This window comes from Equus asinus, chromosome 1 (assembly GCF_041296235.1).
Source record: "Equus asinus isolate D_3611 breed Donkey chromosome 1, EquAss-T2T_v2, whole genome shotgun sequence".
In the NCBI taxonomy this organism is placed as follows: Eukaryota; Metazoa; Chordata; class Mammalia; order Perissodactyla; family Equidae; genus Equus; species Equus asinus.
In genome coordinates, this window is record NC_091790.1 from 31,553,027 (window position 1) to 31,572,787 (window position 19,761).

Sequence of the window (19,761 nt, forward strand, 5' to 3'; positions counted from 1 at the left end):
AACATTTAGAGACTCTGGGTAAAGGACAAATGGGAGTTCTCTCTACTGGTCTTACAAGTTTTCTGTAGGTCTGAAATTATCTCAAGATAAAAGGTTTCTTAAAATGTATGGTTTAGTCTTGCTTGTTATTGAGCGTTGTCAAAGTGGTGTCATGAGATCCATCCAGATGAGATGCGATGATTACTGAGTATGATGACATCTAGCCCTGTTCCCACTTGAGGAAAGCACCCATCTAGAAAACTGGTTTCTCAGCAATAGATTTAGAAATTACTGGGATTAGGTTTCTCCATCCAAATGATTCTACAAATAAAGTCACAAATCCGTTTGGTCCTAAGAAACTCTGGGAGTTCCTAAAAAAGGCTCAACCCAATGTCTTCATTCTATGCTTCCTCTGCCCTCCTTTCTTGATGGTCATCAACACCTGCCAGATGCTTACTTCCAAAAACTTTCACGGCCCTGGGTTCCGAGAAGACAGCTCTGTCCTACACTCCAAGGCGAGCCAGCTCTGTCTTTCTTCTGAACTTACAAGGAAGGTGCTGGAGGAAAGCGGGTCTATGTTCCTCTTAGTCCCGCTCTGAGAGATTCCCAGGGGCTGAAACCCAAGAGAAAGGGCTGTTTGCTCCATGTCAGTCTGTCAGTCATCACAAGAAATCTGCCCCGGGTACAGGGATAAGCCGCAGCTGTTTCCAGAATCGTTCCCATGGGAACACAGAAAGAGGAGACTGGAAAAACCAGGATTTAGGGCCCAGAAGCCTAGGTTTTAGTCCTGACAAGTTCTCTTATTCGACACGTCTAACTCTGTCTCCCTGAGTCATAACGAAAAGTTTCTTCTTCGAAACAGGTAGAAATTTCAGTCACAGATGACTAGACTCAGGAGCATCCAATCTCTGGGCTCAAATTTCCTCCCATTATAACAATGACCTAAGTCCCATTCTGAACTGCAGAACCAGTCCAGGTCTGAGTGAGCACACCTGGACCCCAGGGGTCCACATGGCCCTGGGTGCTGCGGAAAGGGAAAGAGATAGGGAACCCTGGGATCACCGTGGAAAGACCTAGAAGCACGCTTCAAGGTTTCTAACAGCTCTACATAACAGGTGCAGACTAATTAGACAGAAACTGTGCCCCTGCGTACTGAGAACAAGCAGAAATCTGTTTTAGCAAGCCCTCCAGCTGATTCCTGCGTTTGCACACACGCGTGCGCACACACTAAGTTCAAGAACTGTTTCCACCTGCTCTTCTTTCTCTACTCCCTTTCTGCTCAGGTTGCAAATACCTGTGAGGGGCTAAGGAAGCAGGAAATGAGCTCGGGGGGCTGTGTCCACTCCTGCACAGCCATGGGGCACCCTGTGACCAGGCCTAGCCCGCCCAGGGCTGCTTCCTCGGGCAACATGGCCACACGCTGTGTCCGCCCACCTCCGAAAGTGGACAGGGCCTGGGGCAGAAGTGGGGCCTCAGACATTCTCTCCACAGAGGTCACGCTTCCTTCATCATCCCTTTAGTCTGGTTGCCTTAGGCCTCACGTCCTGCCTCCTCCCACCCTGGACCCTGCCTCTCACTCTGTCCCGCTCTGACACTGACCCACATCTCTCCTCTCTGGTGTCACCCAGTCCTGAGGCCACTGTGTGTCAGAAGCCTCAAGAACGAGCTGCAGTCAGGGGCTGGAATGAAACCACCGCTGGCGCCGGGCCTCTGGAACTGACTGCCTCTACTTTTTTTAGTCTCCCTCCTTCTCTTTCACCCAGCCTCCTCCCCCTGGCCGAGTGGACACTTGGCCAATCACTCCTATCTGAAGTCATCAGTTCACTCCTGTAGACTGCAGACTGAGCCTAGGGAGATGGCCATGAGAAGAACCAAAGTCTCGAGAACGCCCGGCTGTGTTAGTCAAAGCAGAGCCTGCACCAGCACCGGAGAGTCCCAGAATCCCAAATGGCATGTCCGAATCTCTCCCGGCATCCCTCTGCCCCTCCCCTAGTTAAGGCAGCCAGCATGTGTCATCTGGATCACTGCCACAGTCCCACCTGGTGTCCTTACCTTCAGTCTTCTCCCTCCAAACTAAATCCTATTACCTTTATGCCGAGATGTCCCTCAGCCCTGGAAACCCTTCGTGCAGTGGCCCAGTGTGTGCTGGAGCCGGCTCTGACCAGCTCACAAGCCGACTGCTTGGGCATCTCTCGCCACCTCCCAGTTCAGTGACGTCAAGCTGGTAGCTTGAAATTGGCCATGATGGGAGTATTTACACTGCAGAAACGGGCAGATGCTACAAATCCGAACTTGTCCCTCCTGGCCCTAAGAAACCGGGCTTAACAGCATAGCACTGAGTGGTTCCTAAATCCTCCAGCACATCGAGTCATCTGGGGTCTTCAAAAAGTAGATGCCTGGCTCCCACCCCCAGACACTGTGACTTAAGCGGAACGGCACGCACCTCGGTGTCAGGTTCAATAAGCTGCACAGGTGATTCTCATGTGTAACAAAGTCTGGGTACCACTCTTCCAGTGGCTCCTGGGGTAAAGCGTAAACTCCCCAGTGGAACACACCAAGCCCGTCCTGATCTGGCCCTTGTCTGCCTCTCCAGTCTCCCCACGCCCCCCGTGCCCAGGACTGCAAGCAGCCATGCCAGTGTGGTTCTCCGGATACGCTGGGACCTCAGGGGTTGCAACATCCACCTCTGTGGTTCTCTCTGCAAGGGCTGCTTTCCTCGCCTGGGTGATTCCGTCCTGACGCTCCCAAGTCAGCTCAGACGCCCACCCCTCAGCCTGCAGGAGCTGGCCCTCTCCAGAGCCACTGCCTCTCTCTCAGGCTCTTTCCACACAACACAGTCAAGCCCTGTCCCCTTCTGCCCAAAGGCAGGGGCTATACCAAGGTCAGGTGCCCTCATGTACCCACAGATGCTCAGTGAGTGTGGGACAAATAAATGGCTTACTCCAGGGTGTCTCTGAGGGCTAGGACATGGAACAGACTAGGAGACTGGCCCTTGTGCTGCATATTGATAGGGAGATATGAGGACACTGTCACTACACCCCAGTGTCCTCACGGGGACTTAGGGGGAATCTCTTACTTCACTCTCAAGATGCAAAGGGCCATGGTCCTTCTGATGCAACTTGTGTTCTTATCTCCTACATGTTATAATTTATTTATGTTATTAATAATATTAACAGCTACCACTTTTTTTTGGAGGAAGATTAGCCCTGAGCTAAGATCTGCTGCCAATCCTCCTCTTTTTTTTTTTTTTTTTTTTTGCTGAGGAAGACTGGCCCCGAGCTAACATCCATGCCCATCTTCCTCTACTTTATATGTGGGATGCCTACCACAGCATGGCCTGACAAGCAATGCCATGTCCACACCCGGGATCCGAACCAGTGAACCCCGGGCTGCCGAAGTAGAACATGTGCACTTAACCACTGCACCTTTGGGCCGGCCCCAACAGCTACCACTTTTGAGTGCTTTCTAGGTTCTAGATACTGTGCTCAATTCTAATATACATTATGATATTTAATTCTTTCCACAACCCTGTGAGGTCAGTACTGTCAACCCCATTTTACAGAACAGCATAGTAAGGTTTAGCAAAGATAAAAACTTCTCAGCTTTTTGAGTTACGAACTTTTTTTTCCCGAGATAAAAACTTCTCAAAAGTATACAGTTCCTAAGTGGGGGAGCCAGAACTGGAAGTGGAACCCAGGTCCGTCTAACTTCCAGGTTCATGCTCTGAGTCACGTGCTAGGTGGCCTTGCAATCTTGTTTCTTTCTGTGCTGCTGGCTGGTAAGCTCAGCAGCTTCGGGCAGGTACACAAACCCACGGCCCGCATCGCGTGTGCAACTTTATCTCGGCTTCAGTTGATTTTCATTGTAAGTATTTTTTCCCCTCACCCCAACCTCTTCATCATTTTTGAAACTGTTGTGCTACGAGCCGGCTCACATCCACATTTTGGTTGTACAGCACGCAAACGAGCACATACAGTGCCGTGCATCCAAGAGCTTAGTAAATGGTCCTTGACAAGGAGGAGGCGAATGTAGGCAACGTGGGAGCAGCAGAAAGGATTAATTACTTTGCATCCTCCTCCAGCTGGCTGAGTCATCGGAACCTTCAAAATACAGACCTAACTCACCTTTGCAAGACGTGTCTCTATACGCATGTTACGGGGGAGGAAGATTCTAAAGTGACAAGTGGAGCAAAATCTTCAAGAGACTAACAGTATATAAAAAATATACTCTAAAAGCAATTAGTTTTAAGGGTAAAATTTCAGTGTGGATCTTTATAAACTGCAAACCTATTTACACGGTAAAGATGAAAGTGTTAAAGGTACACGGTTGCTAGAAATGGCATCAGGATCTAGGAGTTTGTCATGAAAGTACCATTCCAGCAGAAATGTGCAGACAAATCATCATCCCACAGTCCTCTCTGCCCGCCCCATTCTCCCTCCCCATCCCTGGCAGGGCTCAGGGGTTCCCTGGGGCAGCCCCAACGGGGTGCAACACTCCAACTTAAAATGCATGCTATTCACCCAAAAAATCTTTGCACCTTTCATCTAACCTGAGTGCAAAAGGAAGGGAAAAAGTTCAAAACGGAGAAAAACAACCAGAATCGATCCTCAGGCTTGCCACTGATAGTTCAGGTAGGGTGACTGTGGACCACCACCGAAAGCTGCCCTCCTGGTGCCCTATGAAGATGACCTCATCTCTCTCTGATGATGGATGGTATCTAGAGGATAAACATGAGTATTAGACCCAAAGGCCAGCAAATCTTTAGTAAGATTAATGAATATGAAAGCCTTTTGAAACTTATTTTGAAGAAACCACGGAGGCTCTGGAGAAGCACAAGTGTTATGAATCTGAAAGGTACTAGAGCCGCCGGAAAGCGGGCCACCAGGTTCCACTGACATTGTCTGTGTCACACTCAGCGGCAGGTGTTCCACGACAGGGTCAGGCTGTGTCTGGAGCATCAAGAGGGTCAACCTGGAAACCAAAATTAAAGAGGGGAACGACAAACGAGTTCTGCTTTGTTTTTAGAAGGACACCAGAACATGGAGGGTCCTAGAAATAGGACAGAAGATGCCCAAAGGAGCTGGAAGATTCTGGAGAAGACAAAAGGGAGAAAGGAAGAGCCATGAGCATCCTCCTTGAAGGTCTGAGGAATCAGACTTACTCTGGTGCATCCCAGAACAGCCTGCAGACGGACAGTGCACAACGCAAGGAGGAACTCACTAATGATCGCAGCCACCCAAATGGTGGCCTCTGGAGGCCAGCCTCTCACAGATGCTGGAAGAAGCACCCTTCAACTGGGTGACAGGGTGAAATGGATGAATTTCAAAGGGTCCTTTCCAAATTCTAGGACTGTATCATGACCAGCACCCCAAGTTTTGTCTTTCTTACAAATTTTAACTTGAAACATAATGCGGTCTCCCTCTTTTCTTTTTCGCACTCTACTCATTTGATCTTCACTTTTTATGCTTCTAAACGCAGAGCTCCAGAAGCCTCAGAAGGAAAACTCCAAATCTAAAGAAGATCAAGTTTCAAAAACCGTTCTGGAATGTTCAGTACAGGCAAATCTATAGAGACAGAAAGTAGACTAACAGTTGCTCACGGAGAGCTGGGAGGGGGTGGGGAGCGACCACTGATGGGTAAAGGGTTTGTTAGCGGCGATGAAAATGTTCTAAAATTAGATTATGATGATGGCTACACAAGTCTGTAAACGCACTAAAAACCATTGACTTGTATGCTTGAAATGGGTGAAATTTATGGTATATAAATTATATCTCAATATAGCTGTTTAAAAAAAAATAACTCTTTTGGAATGAACTCCAGAGGAATTTTCCATGTTATAATTATCCTCGGGAGTACTTTTCCAAGCCATCACTTAAAGCCACCAGCCATCCTCATTCATCTTAGTTGTTCCCTTTCTAATGGAAAGACTGAACGTTAATAAAGCTTCCTTCTTTCCCCTCCACAGAAGTCAGAGCCCAAACGAGACCCTCATCCATCCATCTTACTTGAAGAACTGACATGGTTCCTCTCTATGGCTGTCAACTGCAGCACAATGACAGTCACGAGGACAAAGTGCCTACTGCTGACACGGGGTCAAGTCAAGGGCTAGTGTAAGACCGAGTTGTGTCAAACACCCCCAAGAACCTGACAGATGGCCCTGAGCCTCGTCAGCCACTGGCTGATGACCCAACTGCCATCATGCAGAGTCCTGGGTAAGAAGAGTCGAAGGGACAGAGGCCCGGGCAGAGAGGTCTTCTGAGTGCACCAACGTTCCTGCAGGCCAGGGAGGAAGATCCAGGGCTGGTGTTGAGGAATTTCAAGTCCACTCGTCCGTGACCCCCCTGGGTAGGAACTCAAGAATGAGGCAGTGCGCGTTTCATTGACGACAAATGTGTTCTTGGAACATGGCACCACATCCTGAATTCTCCCCAGGAGCCAGCATGCCAAATGCCTCTGGCACTGACCAGAGCCCAGTTTGGGATGGCAAGGTGTATTTTTAGAAATCATGAGAAAGCTCTATGCAATTCCCATGCGGCCCCACAAAAGGCACCTCCAATCGCCAGAACTGGTGCACAGCCACCGGGCCCCAAGGACCTCTCACAGCCCTCTGGGACGTCACAACTCCCAAAAAGCATCTTTGGCCACGTTTTCAATACACTGAACTTTGGGTCTAACTTAAGGTGATTCTACTCAATGACCCTGCGGTTCACTCATGAGCAAAGACCTTCCCGCTTAACCTGCTTCAACGGTGAGCTCGCGATCAGAAAATTACACACAATGTGTATGTTTCTGTATAAACACCAGACATGCACGCACACCCACAGACGCTTGTGTGCACGCTTTGACAGCTCAGCTCAAGCCAACTGGGCTGAGGACAAAGACCAGAAACTGTGCCATGAAAGAAACATGGTTAAAAGAAACAAACCACAGCTGTTTAGAAGACAGGGCCGGGGCAACAGTAATACACGTGGACATACTTTTTTTATTACCTACCTGGAGTCCTGGCTGCTCCCAAAACAGCGGAACGGAGCCTCTGATCTGGACAAAAGACGACACTCCATCGTCCATGTAAATAGTCTGCACCACAAGGAAACATAAAGGGAGAAAGTATTCTTCAATGAAACCGAATGTCCTGGGGCCGGGTAACGGGATCCGGCTGCCTGAGACCCGACACCAGCCGGAATGAAGGGCAGACAGCCACTCCAGCGCCCTCGGCTCCTCTCCCCAGTGTGGCCGGGCTACCGCCTGACCCACAGGCCGGCCCCGCGCACTCACGGGATGCTGGCTGCCGACCAGCCTCCGAGGAGTCCAGAGCGGGCGCCGGGCCTCCCACGGTCTGCTGCAGCAGGCAGGGAATTCGCACCACCTTACCAAGCTTCCTGAAACGCCCCTCCACCCCCCGTTTTAGGAATTTAACTAAGAACTTCTTCGGAGCCCTCTATTTTCACCTTGCCAAGTAGCAGAGAGCGACTGGAAAAGGACTGAATGAAATGAACAAGCCATAGCCCCAAAACCTAGTTGACGGCACTAGTGAGGCTTGTACTTGACAACGCAAGTCAAGACTTGACTTGACTTGTAGCTGGCCTGGCCTTCTGCCACCGTGTTCTTGAACATGCCACTAAGTCAACACACAACACAGCTTCCACAAGCTTCCAGTGTGATAGCACCTGCATAGAGGCAGATGAAACCGATACATTAAAGACACATATCTCCTCCTCTGCCTGCACACAGGGTACCAACTCCTCATGGGCCTGCTGGCCCCCACTGACATTGTAGCACAAGGGAGCTTTAAAAGGACAAAAAGCACAGTGCTGAGTGTCATGAGGCGGGGCTGTGGCAGTTATCAGATGTGCTGTCCTTTATCTGAGTAACTCTAGCCTGGCCTGGCAGGGCCGGCCTGGGCGATGCTGCTGGTCCTTTCCATTTCTTACTGGCCTGCTCCCTTACAGGGCAGCTTTCCAGGCAGCTAGATCACGCTCAGATCACACATTCATTAGTAATTCCGCTGCGGAGGACTTGAACATCAGGCCCGCAGCTTCCCTGGACTACGGGAATTCCATGAGTTTGCGGCTATACTATTGAGCTGAAATTCTATCCCTTAATCCCCAAAGGAAAAAAGCACTGGGTTAAGGAAGGGTTGTCTGTTTCCAGATATTGACTACCAGCCCATTTGTTACTCTCTATTATTCTACTGACAAAAAGAGAAGAAAGTAGCAGATCGGTTACAGTATGGCAGGTGGAGTCAGCTACAAGGAGATTCGGTGCGTACAACTGAGCTGCACGTGTGACCTGCACAGGTCCCGATTGCTGAGAAAGAAACTAACTCAGCTAACATCTCTCCATAAAGGCCACTCCTAACAGTGCCCAGGATCTGCTGTAAGCTAAGGAACATTACCCTTCACTTTAATTAACATGCGCTAATTGCAGTACTTCCAGCACTAGACCGCGATCCTTTTAACCTGGAACTTACACGGGACCAGCTTCAGAAGACACCAAGAGGCAGTCACAGCGCGCCAGACCCCACGCCTGGGGCCAGAAGATGCCTCCAAATTTCTGCACTCCTCCCTCCTACACGAAAATATTCTACTTCTGGGTCCCCATCCTATCATCAGGACCACCTTCTTTGTTCCCAAGGTGATAGGATAAACCTGGTCATCAAACACTCGTGATGGATTTACGGTGCTTTCCTTTCTGGGCTAAAGAACATATGTTTTAACACTAGTGGGAGATGGGATGTCTCACCTCACAGATGTAATTTTAACAGAGGGCATCTGGGGTCCCCGGGGGAGGAGAGGCGGGATGGAGAGTGAAAGCAGGTCAGCACTGGGCTCTGGGACAGCAGCCTGGGTCCAGCTTCCATGTGCCAACTCCCATTGCCCAGCAGGATGACCCTGGATACGTTCCTTAACCACTTCCAGCCTCAGTTTCCCTCTCTCTCAAGGGAGTTAATATCACCTGGTCACAGAAGGAGGAGTCAATGAGGGAGTGTGATCCCAGGGCATGGCAGGCCTCCAGGAACATGCTGCCCCGTGAGTGTGGACGAAGCCCCTGCAGAGGACGCAGAGACGCAAACAAGGGTTTAACCCAGGACAAGATAGACAAGAGGTGGGATGGACACCAGCAGGGCATTTCAGGAAGGAGGGACTCCACTGTGGCCATGGCCGTGTGGCGGCAAGGCCAGGCCAGGCCAGGGCAGGCCTGGGACCCCCTGGACTTGGCAACCCTGAGAGGCCCCTTTCACAGAGTGGCGGGAGCAGGAACCCTATGACCATAAAGCGAAAGGGACAAGCAGACCAGATAGATACACTTTTATCTAAAAGGCTTTTGGCTGAACTTCGATTTCCGGATGAGGTGTTTGCAAACCAGTTCTTTGCCAGTCTGCCTTCCTGGGAGGACGCGCACAGTCATCCTAACCTCCCTGGATTAATCAGCCACCTCATCTTCAATGGCCAGATAGTTATCTCTTGGGAGACCCAGGGGACTTTTTGGGTTTTGTTTATCTGCACAGTGAGTCATGGCTGCAGAGCGAGTGCACCAGGTATGACTCAGAGCAGAGCCGGAAGGACTCAGGCTCCCTCCCAGGGACACTGGGATGCCTCTGCACTTGTGCACACACACACACCCCCCACACAAATGCACACCCAACATATACGTGTGCGCACATGACACAATACCCACACGTGCATGCACCTAACATACAATACACACAAAAGCACACACACACGCATGCGTACACACACAAAACACCCCCTACATGTGTGCACACACACACACACAGCCTGCCTTGGAGAAGAAAGACTGTTCATCCCTCTTAGGAAAAATGTTAAAAGTAGGCAGAGTGGACAATGCCAAAAGCACCTCCTTTTCTGGCTCTCCGAGCATTGCATTCAGGAGAAGCCCAGTTGCCAATCTGTCTTTGTTTAGTCGTTTGTTTGCAAATAATGACCACTTGGCAATTCCTCAGCCACCTGCATGCACTGACCGCAGGGCTTCCACTCCCACTAAGAGGGTCTGAGCTGCCCCAGCGGAGGCTCCTTCCTGCCGCCACGAGCTCAGCACCAAATTCCTCCTGCCAATCTTGGGCGAGGAGGCCGAGGTTCAAAGCCTGCCATTTCTTTAAACGTCAGCTCACGAAGCAGGCAACTCTGTGCTACCTGAAAGAATCTACCCCACCCCCCGCCCCGTGTCTACTGAATCACTGATTTGAGGGCCTGAGATGCACCCTCCATCTGCTCTTTCACCATAAGCAAAGCCACCAAGGCCGCCCATTTGAGGGTGCACTCTGCCTGCCCCACGACACCATCCGACCAGGGGCTCACAATCATGGCTCCACGAGCTCCAGAGAGCAGGACCAGCCGTACTCCATCAGCGATCCTAATCCGTCACCCACTAGTTGCCCTGAGGAATTCAAGGGTGAGTCTGGAAGCATTTAACTGTTTTTCCAAACTGTTCTTTTCCCTTTTGTTATGCTGAGGAGATGCAGTCACCAACCTCCCTGAACCAGACCAGCCTCACCACGAGAGCTCCGCCTCTGACCTTTGCCTTATTTTCAATGCTAAGATCTCTGCAGGAGGAGCTCAGGCCTTATTGCCATAACCTGTAGTGTGTGTGGAAGTGTGTTTTCCAACTGAGCCTGCGCAAGTCAATACCCACCTCTCCCCTGTGAATATTCATTTCCCATCGGAAATAAATGTCCCCACTTCCTTTGTTCGGGGACACCATGACTCTGGAAACGATTCTGTGTGGCCTCCTATTTGCTGCAAATATCCTTTACTCTATCAGACCACTACTTCCGGTGGAGAGTCTTATTTAACTGGCCAGGAAGGAACCCACTGTGGTTTCACTAATGACTTCTCCAGGATCCCATCAGATCCCCTCAGTCCTAGACGGGTGGACATGGACGGGGCACAGGGAGGTTTCCTTCACGCTCACTGTGCGCCCTCCCTTCCCCGAGCTGCTTCCCAGAGCTCAGCAAACGCCTGCAGGCTGAGCATCCTCCCGCTGCGCCAATCCCCGACTTATCCTTAGAAGTACCATCACCAGCAGGCGGCCGGCAGGGCAGGAAGGCAAAGCCGCGCTCTGCAGGAACGCTGGGAAGTACAGATTCGACTTAGAGAAAGATTTTTGTGTTAAAAAAGAAAACAGCTTAGATCAACCTCAGCACCTTTGTTGCTACAAAGCACCATAAATAAAAACATCCCACGAGTCCAGAGACAGAGAGCAAGCGGCTCTCTTGCTGTAAGTGGAGCAACGTGAGTTTCTCGTTCCTCTGGGAGCAGCTGCTTCGCCTCAGCCATCTCTGCTCATCCTGCCTCCGTAAGCCTTTTAGAGAAGGGGATGATGCTTCTACGCTAGACACTACCTGGAGCTGGCTTCCAGGAAGGGAGGATCCTCCATCAGGACCATGCCCAGTCCTGTGAGTATCATTGGGCATCCCGCAGCAGGATGCTTTCCAAAGGAAGCATGTGCCTTCGCTGCCCTCCTCAATCTCATCTGTGTCTTCCTCCCACTCCACGGCTTGCCCCACCTGCACGGTCCCCTAGCACACAGATCTCTCCCTGCCCTCAATTGCTCTGCTGTCTTTCCCGTCTCTCTCCAGGCAGGAGTTTTGCAGCTGAGCACTGACCGAGAGAGGCACCCCCAGGAGGGTGAAGCCACCTGCCGGCAAGGGCCAGCCCGTACGTCCTGTTCCTGCTGTGTCCCCACCTGGCAGGCTCACGATCAAACTCGGCTGAGGGGTGTGTATCTGGTGAAACGGAATCACCGTGGGATTAAGTTGCAACCTCTCAGTCTGGGAGAGCGCTGCATTCGAAGCCGCCTGCCGTCGCTGGGCAGACAGCCAATGGGGGTGTCTGGCTGCCCTTCGGCTCACCCACTGGTCCTGGGAGCAAGGTGGGGGTGAGAGCTTCACTGAGAGCAGCACTGTGTGATCCAGAGCCCAGAGGAGGAAACAGGAAAAATACAAACTAGGAAGACCACAAAGGTTATGGGAAGAAACCCCTCCCCAAGTCCTGAGAAGGGAGGCCATTTAAATAGCCCTGGCTATAGGCCCCAGGAGGGGAGGCACAGGCCACTGGTATCTCTAAGGTCTTGCCGGGCTGGCCACAAGGTGTAGGACGGGACAAGGTCCTCAACAGACAGCTAAACTGCAAGTGGATCAGCAATGAATTTGCCATCCAGTGTGCAGCTGAGTTGGCCCTATCTTCCCAAAGTGACTTTCCTCTTCTTGATCATGGCAACAAAGTAAGGTCAGATTTTAGTGCTGGGGGAAGAGGGGTGGCCCCTGCCTCCAAGCCCGAGCAAGTAAATTGGGCTCAGAGGGGACAAACACAAGGCACCAGGCACACGGAGATGAAATAACCAGAGCAAAGACCCCAACCCTAGTCTGCAGAAAAATGAGAAAAGCAAAGACAAGAGGGAGATTTTTCATAAAGCCAAATGCACTACTTCTAAAGTGTGGTCCTTTAAAGGATTACGTCCTTGTTATGGGTTGAATTGTGTCCCCCAAAAAGATATGTTGAAGTCCTAAGCCCCAGCACCTCGGAATGTGACCTTATTTGGAGATGGAATCATTGCAGATGCAATGAGTTAAGGTGGGGTCACATCAGAGTGGGGTGGGCCCTTAACCCAGTAGGACTGTCCTTATAAAAAGGGAGAGAGACACACAGGGAGGAGATGCCACGCGGAGACGGAGCCAGAGATTGGAGTGATGCTGGACCACCAGGAGCTGGACCACCAGGAGCTGGAAGAGGCAGGGAAGGAGGTTCCCCTGGAGCCTTCAGAGGGAGCGCAGCCCAGCCAGCACTGTCACTTCAGACTTCAAGCATCCAGCACTGAGACAATACATTTCTCAGACGTTTGCTTTAAGCCACCCAGGTTGTGGGACTTTGTTACAGCAGCTCAAGGAAACTCATACAGTCCTCTCACATCTCCAGCATTAAAATGCCCTCTCTTGTAGGAAAGGACAGTGACACGGAGGACAGTCATTTTCCAACGACTTACTTGATAGGATATAATAGATAAGACTCCAATTTTTTAAAAAGCTGGTTGAAATGCAAAAATCCAGAGAACAGTGAACAAGAGGACGAAGCAAGATATTATCCGTGCACGGGCTGGACGGAGAAGGAGCTGCGCTGCAGGGACGCACTCCAGGGCCGCCAGTGACGGACTCCTGAATCGGCTCCGCTTCCAGGTTCAGTCTCTGGTATTTGATTCGTACAAACACACTTTGTACCTTTGGCCCCCAGTTCCCAGCATGGCACCCAGTCCATAGCAAGTGATAAAAAATAAAGATCTGTTGAACAAACTGAATGGTTCAAAGGCACAAGCGGAAAAACTGGGATGAAAACTGTTCATGAAAGCGGGCATGACAACAAAAGGAAGTACTTTTCATCCTGCAGACACCAAGCAACAACAAGAAAAACAGTCTCCACCTGGGGGCCACGTTTTCTGTCATTTTTAACCAGATCTTTACCAGCTTCGTCTATATCCAGGAGAGCAGACAGTGTGAACAGAAGTTGCAGGTAAGCAATTGCCCCTCATCTTAAGGCTCCTGTTCCAAACGTTCCCACTCAGCATCTGACCCCAAGAGGACGCTCCTCGCCTCTGTGCCTCTGAAAGGTAGACAGGCAGCCGCTCGCACACGGAAGGCGGCACTCCAATCTGTGCTGAATTAAACTGGCTGAAGTCCTCGTGGGAAACAGGCCTCACAGGTGCGTGTCAAGGAGGGGATGCAGAGCCAGCCGACCACTAAGTAAACACAGGCTGCTGGAAGCCCGATGCCCACAGCCAATCACACCTGTGCCTTTCACAGTGGTCCTTTCCTGCAATTTATTACACCTGTTAGTCTACATGGTGGAACCATCCTACAGATTGCAAGTTAGAGACAGGAAAAAAACAGTTGTAAGACAGCATCTCTAGGAATGAGAACAGAATTTGGAAAAAAAAAATCAGTGAGAAATTAAGCAGATGGTTATAACCATCTTCCATGGGAGCTCAAAGCCACTGCTGCTTAACATGCAGATGTCACAACTCCCAGGTGCTAATACTTGCTAGGGTGAAGTTTCAGTTGATTTGAAAGAAAAATAATTTTCTTTTCTCATCCTTCCGTTATTGATCTACGTTTTTTTTTTTTTTTTTTTTTGCTGAGGAAGATTCACCCTCACCTAACATCTGTTGCCAATCTTCCTCTAATTTGTATGTGAGCTGCCATCATAGGTTTGCACCCAGGAACCAAACCCGGGGTGCCGAAGCGGAGCATGCCGACCTTAACCACTAGGCCATGGGGGCTGGCCCTGATCTACTTATGTTTGTCTTAAAAAGATTTTCAAATCCTATTGGTTCATCCATCAGCTGCTCTCTGAATAACTGCCACCCTTCCTGACCATGGCAAAAATTCTTGCTTCCTTTTAGCTGAAAATATCTCAAGTAAACATTTTCCCAGCACGAGAAGTCAATCAAAAAAGATACAGCGTGCAAACCAGAGGCCCATTTGCGGGCAGAGCCCCAATTATGCACTCTGTTCTATCATAGTAAGGAGGCACGGTCATCAAAAACTGCCTCAAATACCCCCCAAATGGAAACACATCTGCTCAGACTGTGTCCACTCTCATCCACTCGGGGCCACAGACGGGCCTGGGCACTGACCTGCTCCGTCTCCACGAAGTTGGACACATGGCCATCGTCGTTGACGCCCCGGGTGTGGAAGCGAGCGCCGGCACGCTCGCAGCTGATGCGAGAGATGAGGCAGGCCTTGGCCTGCTTGTGTGAGGCGTACACCGTGCGGATGGCCACCACCCCGCAGATGACCTTCAGCAGCCAGTCACAGCAGCTCACCTGGTGCTGCCTCAGTGGCACGTGCAACAGCTGGTTCCTGCAAAATGGAGTCCCACAGTGACTCAGGTCACCTCGCGTCCTGCAGGCAACACTGCGCCCACGGAGGTAGGGATGAGGCACCTGCGGGGCTGCCATTCCCACTGAGGATGAGATGAATGCACATGGCTCCCCGTGAACTCTGCACTCAGGACAAGTGGCCTGGGACATTCACCGGCTTCTGAGACCCCACACAGCAGGGCCACCGAGACACGAGCAACAGCCAAGGGAAGGAGGCCTTTCCCAAAGCCACTTCCGGGCTGTCAATATCAGTGACCGGAAGCCACATGTGGAGTTTAAGCCAGCCACGTGCCTTTCAGGGAATTTCAGAGGGGCTTCCATTTGGACCTGTGGCTCCCCATTTTTAAATCAGAAATCCCATCAGAAAAAAATTTAATCATATGCTTTGTGGTTAAATAATAATAATAAATGATAAAATGACAAGTGATAAAAATCCTATTAAATATATGCATGCTTATTTAAATTATATACCTATCCCATGAGGCGAATATAATGAGAGCGTTACAAAGCAACCCAAAATAAATAAAAAAGGCTGAGATGGACATAAAGCTTAATGAAAGCTCCAGTATTTCTTCCTGATACCCACTGGGTGGATTGTTCTGGGCCTCTGGAGACCCCTGGTGTCCGTGATGATAATAATGGGGATGACAGCCAATGGTTATCCAATGCACCGAGCACCATTCTAAGTGCTTTGGGATGGATTAACTCACTTCATCCTCAAAACAACCTCTCTGAAAGGTATTATCATTCACCCCATTTTACAGATAAAGAAACTGAGGTACAGAGACATGAAGGGCTTGCCCAAGATTGTGGAGGCAGTAAGTGGCAGCGTGGAGCTCGGAGCTCAGGCCCAGCACAGCCAGCCCAGCACGGCCAGCCCCACACTCTCTTGATGAAGAGTGTGTGCACCTCCATCTTTCTCTCATCTCCTGCTCGCCCAGCCTCCCCAACACCCACTGGAGCTTACCAAGTTGTGCAAGTGGCAACTCTGGACACCTGGACACCACAAGCTGCCTCTGGCTGCACCCAGTGCACCCAGGGGACCCAAGCAGTGCGGTTCTGAGGCCCCAGTCATGCTCCCAGGGCGGCAGGAACCCTCAGCTGAGCCTCTCCCTTCCAGGGTTTAATTAAGCAAATCTGGCTCACAGTGCCCTATTTGTTTAAAGAGGCAGCCCTACCCCTGCCCTCGAGCCGTCCTCAAGGATGGCAGCATTTCTCATTGCTGGGAGGTGGGCTGGGAGCTCTGACACCCCGGGTGGGCAGCTTCTCCAAGCAGCAAGCAGCAGCCACGCCCTGCTCTTGGACCAGCCTCCCCGACTGTGGCCATGGACACTTCCACTGGGCGCTGAGACACCCCTCAGGGAGCAGGGCCATGTCTGAGCTCTCACGGCCACAGCACTCGTCTGCCTGAAAAATGATGCTCATGAAGCGTACTTTACAAAAACACATTTCCTTCTTCTGAGCCACACTCTAAAATTCAGATGATAAACCAGCTTTATGGTAACAAATGTATTAAATCTGCAGGTGGCATCAAGGCAAAGCCTCTAGAATGTTCTAGAGTCTTTGGCCACACAGCCACAGCTGCTGTCAGTCACCAGGGGTCAGGAGAAGGAGCCCTCTGCCAAAGGGACAACTCTGAATAATCCTTGTTTGTAGTCATGCTGGCCTGACCCCCTGGGCGAGGGCAGCTCATATGCTGGGAGGAAGAGACCCAAATCGATACAGGAAAACAGCTTGGAGTTCCTCCCAGGCCTTGACTGGACTGGCAAACAATGACCAGTGGGGTCAATAACCAGCCCAGAAAAATGACCTCACCATGCTGTACCCTCTCCCTCACTCACCAGCCACGTTCAGGGTTGACCCCGTCAGACTCCAGATGTGGGTCCAGACCTCGAATGCGGCACCCCAGATGGTGGGTTTAGGCAGTCAAGCCCGTGACTACTCAGCTGGGCTGACCCAATTGTGGTCAGTTCCTTGGGCGCCACCCTGAGCCCAACACGATGCCCCACAGTGTGGTACGGCCTGCATCCTGGCACCCTCCAGAGTTGCAGCCTCCTCTCAACTCAGGATAGAGGCTAGTGTCCACTTGCAGCCTGCCTCTTCCTATGCCCCTCTCAGCCTCCACTTCGTGAACCTCAGGGTGACCATGGCTCGATGGCCTTAGCACAGAGACCTTCATAAGCCACAGCCCCGGCATCCCTAAGCTCGCCTGCCTTCAAGGGGCACATGCGCCAGCTGGTCCCGCAAAATGGAACTAGCGATTCACAGACACTCCATCCTCTGGACACGTCGTTACTCAGAGTGTGGTCCTCAAACCAGCAGCATCGATGCCACCATCATCACCTTGCTGGCAATGCTGAGTCTCGGGCCCCAGGCTAGACCTGCTGAATCAGAATCTGCATTTTAACAAGGTCAGCAGGAGATTTACGTGCATTTTAAAGTTTGGGCATGTTACTGCCCAAAAAACTCAACAAAACCAGAGAAGCTAAGAGGATTTGGGGGGGTGGCGTGCACCGGGACACATGGAAGGATATGGTGAAGCCCCCGTTTCCCCAGACAGAAGCCCAGAATTCACTTGTGGGGGCTCTGATGCACCAAGGAAAGAACATTTATCAGATGATGGAAACCTATGACGTCCTCTGTTTGGGCAAAGGGAGAGAGGTACAAATAAAAGGCATCAATAAACCTCGCCAATCCTAGAATTTTGAGAACATCTCAGTATATGAGTCTACTGGAACGATTTCCACTGCAGGATTTTCATCACTTTTGCTTCCGACTCGTTTCTCCTGGTGAATCTGAGGGGAAGAGCACCACTGACACCCGCTCCTGGGCACCGCTGTCTGTAAATCACTGCCCCGTTTCACAGGACTCGTCAGGGGCATGAACCCCAAGGCACAGACAGATAACTGACACGTTTACACGGCCATCCACACCACCTGTGTCCATGAAGGGGCACCCAGATGATCCGTTGCACTTAATGCCCTCGAGCGGATTCTGACTCCCAGTGCCCCTGTGCACAGCAGAGTGGATCCCTGCCCGGTCTTTCTACGTCATCCTCTCCCCTTCTGTCTCTCTATCAGACGATGCTCTGATGCTATTCATAGGGTTTTCACGGCCAATTCTTTCAGGAGTGGGTGGCCACATCCTTCTTCCTACTGTGTCTTGGTCTGGGAGCTCCGCTGAAACCCACCCACCATGGGTGACCCTGGTGGTGTTTGAAATCTCGGTGGCATAGCTTTCAGCATCACAGTAACACGCAGCCACCACAGTATGACAAGCAACAGACAGTGGCGTGTCCCTGACTGAGAAGTAAACCCTGGCTGTGGCAGTGAGAGTGCCGAATCTCGACCACTGGACCACCAGGGCTGGCTACCACTGACCGTAAACATCATCGGTACGTGAAATCCAGCCACCTTTGTCCTCTCACACTACCTCACATCACCTTCGCAGGATGACTCAGTTTCCCCATTGATGGGGCTGGCTTGGCTTTGTGATCAATAGCAGGGACTCTGCATCCAGAATGCCTGGGTGCAAATTCCCTCTCTCGTCCCAGCCTCAGCCTCCTTATCTGTCCAATGGGGATCCCAGACCCCACCACATAGATCTCCAGGAGGATTATATGAGTTACTATCCACAGGGAACTGCAACCGAGCCTAGATCATGAGTGCGTTATGAACATCCGCGGTAAATATGTGGACGCTGGAGGACAACCAGGGTGGCCGAGGGAGCCAGAGGGCGAATGCCCGCAGGAGCACTGAGCACTGGCTGGGCACTTAGGAGGCACTGGAGATGTGGCTCTTATGCTCTTTGCTTATAGAGCAGACGCTCTCTCCTCAGTCCACACTAGACCCCTTTGAACAGCTTCCCTGACCCGGGGGTGGGGAATCCAGGTTAGTTTTCCTCTCGTGCTGAGAGCCAGCAGGACCAGATCACAGCTCTCAGAGGTCACCCAGGTCCTGGGGATAATGCAAAGAGGAGGTCAAGACCCAGGCACCCGTCAGAGCCCGCACTCCGTGTGACCTGGGGGGCAGGGGACGCGGGGCCCGGGCCCTCACCAGAAGAAGGAGTTGCCCCACTCGCAGCTGTCGTCTCCCTGCTTCTGCGCCCGGACGGTGAGGTCGAAGCCCGAGCCGTCGCTGGGCCACGAGAAGTAGAAGACGCCTGAATTGAGGATCTTCTTCAAGGCAGTGAGGCGCTCCTCCTCCTTCGCCTCTCCCTGGAGCGGATAGAAGTCGGTGGCGGTGATTTTGTAGATTTCGGCCTCTGGAATTCTGCCCACAGACGTGCAGCCAGTCACCAACACCAGGAAGCTCAGGGAAGCGCCACCTGGAAGGGGAATCGGATGCGAGGGCTTAGGATCAGAGTTGGCGTGCTGCAGAGTGGCTCAGAGGACGCAGGGGCAGAAACTGTCCCTCTTCCTACTGCCGCTCCATGACTCCTGTCCACACCTCACATCCGGTGGCACCTGCGTTCCTAAAGTCAGGGTCCCAGGAATCGGCCCCATCACCGGAGCCTGTGCCTGGAGCCGTGACTCTCAGGGTCCGGCCCCTGATGAGCAGCAACACCTGGGAGCTTGTTAGAAATGCAGAGTCTCGGCCCCTCCCAGACCTCTGGGGGTGGGCCAGAGGCCTGTGCTTTCACAAGCCCCCAGGTGGTCCCGTGCCCACCAGAGTCTGAGGGCTACTGGCCTGGAGCGTTCCCAGCCCCACACCTCACCCCATATCTGCCACGTCTCAAATCCACCCTCCCCACTAATCCTCAGCCCCAGTCTGGCTCAGGGTCCCAAGGTGGGCTGGGTCCTCCAGGCTCCATCGCTGGGGGTGCCTCCCAAACTCACCTGATTGCAGACCTTCCTCCTCTGCTTAACTCCTTCCATGGCTCCCACTCCCC

The 19,761-nt window shown here is 51.7% G+C and overlaps 1 protein-coding gene across 4 annotated transcripts in view; it reads right to left on the minus strand.

The window, feature by feature from the left end:
- Nucleotides 1-19,761, minus strand: part of SYNJ2 (synaptojanin 2) — a 99,435-nt gene that overhangs the window by 43,863 nt on the left and 35,811 nt on the right. For all 4 annotated transcript variants that reach the window (XM_014846953.3, XM_014846952.3, XM_014846951.3 and 1 more), the window contains 3 exons: nt 18,927-19,197; nt 14,626-14,851; nt 6,973-7,056 (listed from right to left, as the gene is read on the minus strand). In XM_014846953.3, coding sequence (XP_014702439.3) covers nt 6,973-7,056; nt 14,626-14,851; nt 18,927-19,197 — 581 coding nt within the window. The remainder of the gene's footprint in view (nt 1-6,972; nt 7,057-14,625; nt 14,852-18,926; nt 19,198-19,761) is intronic.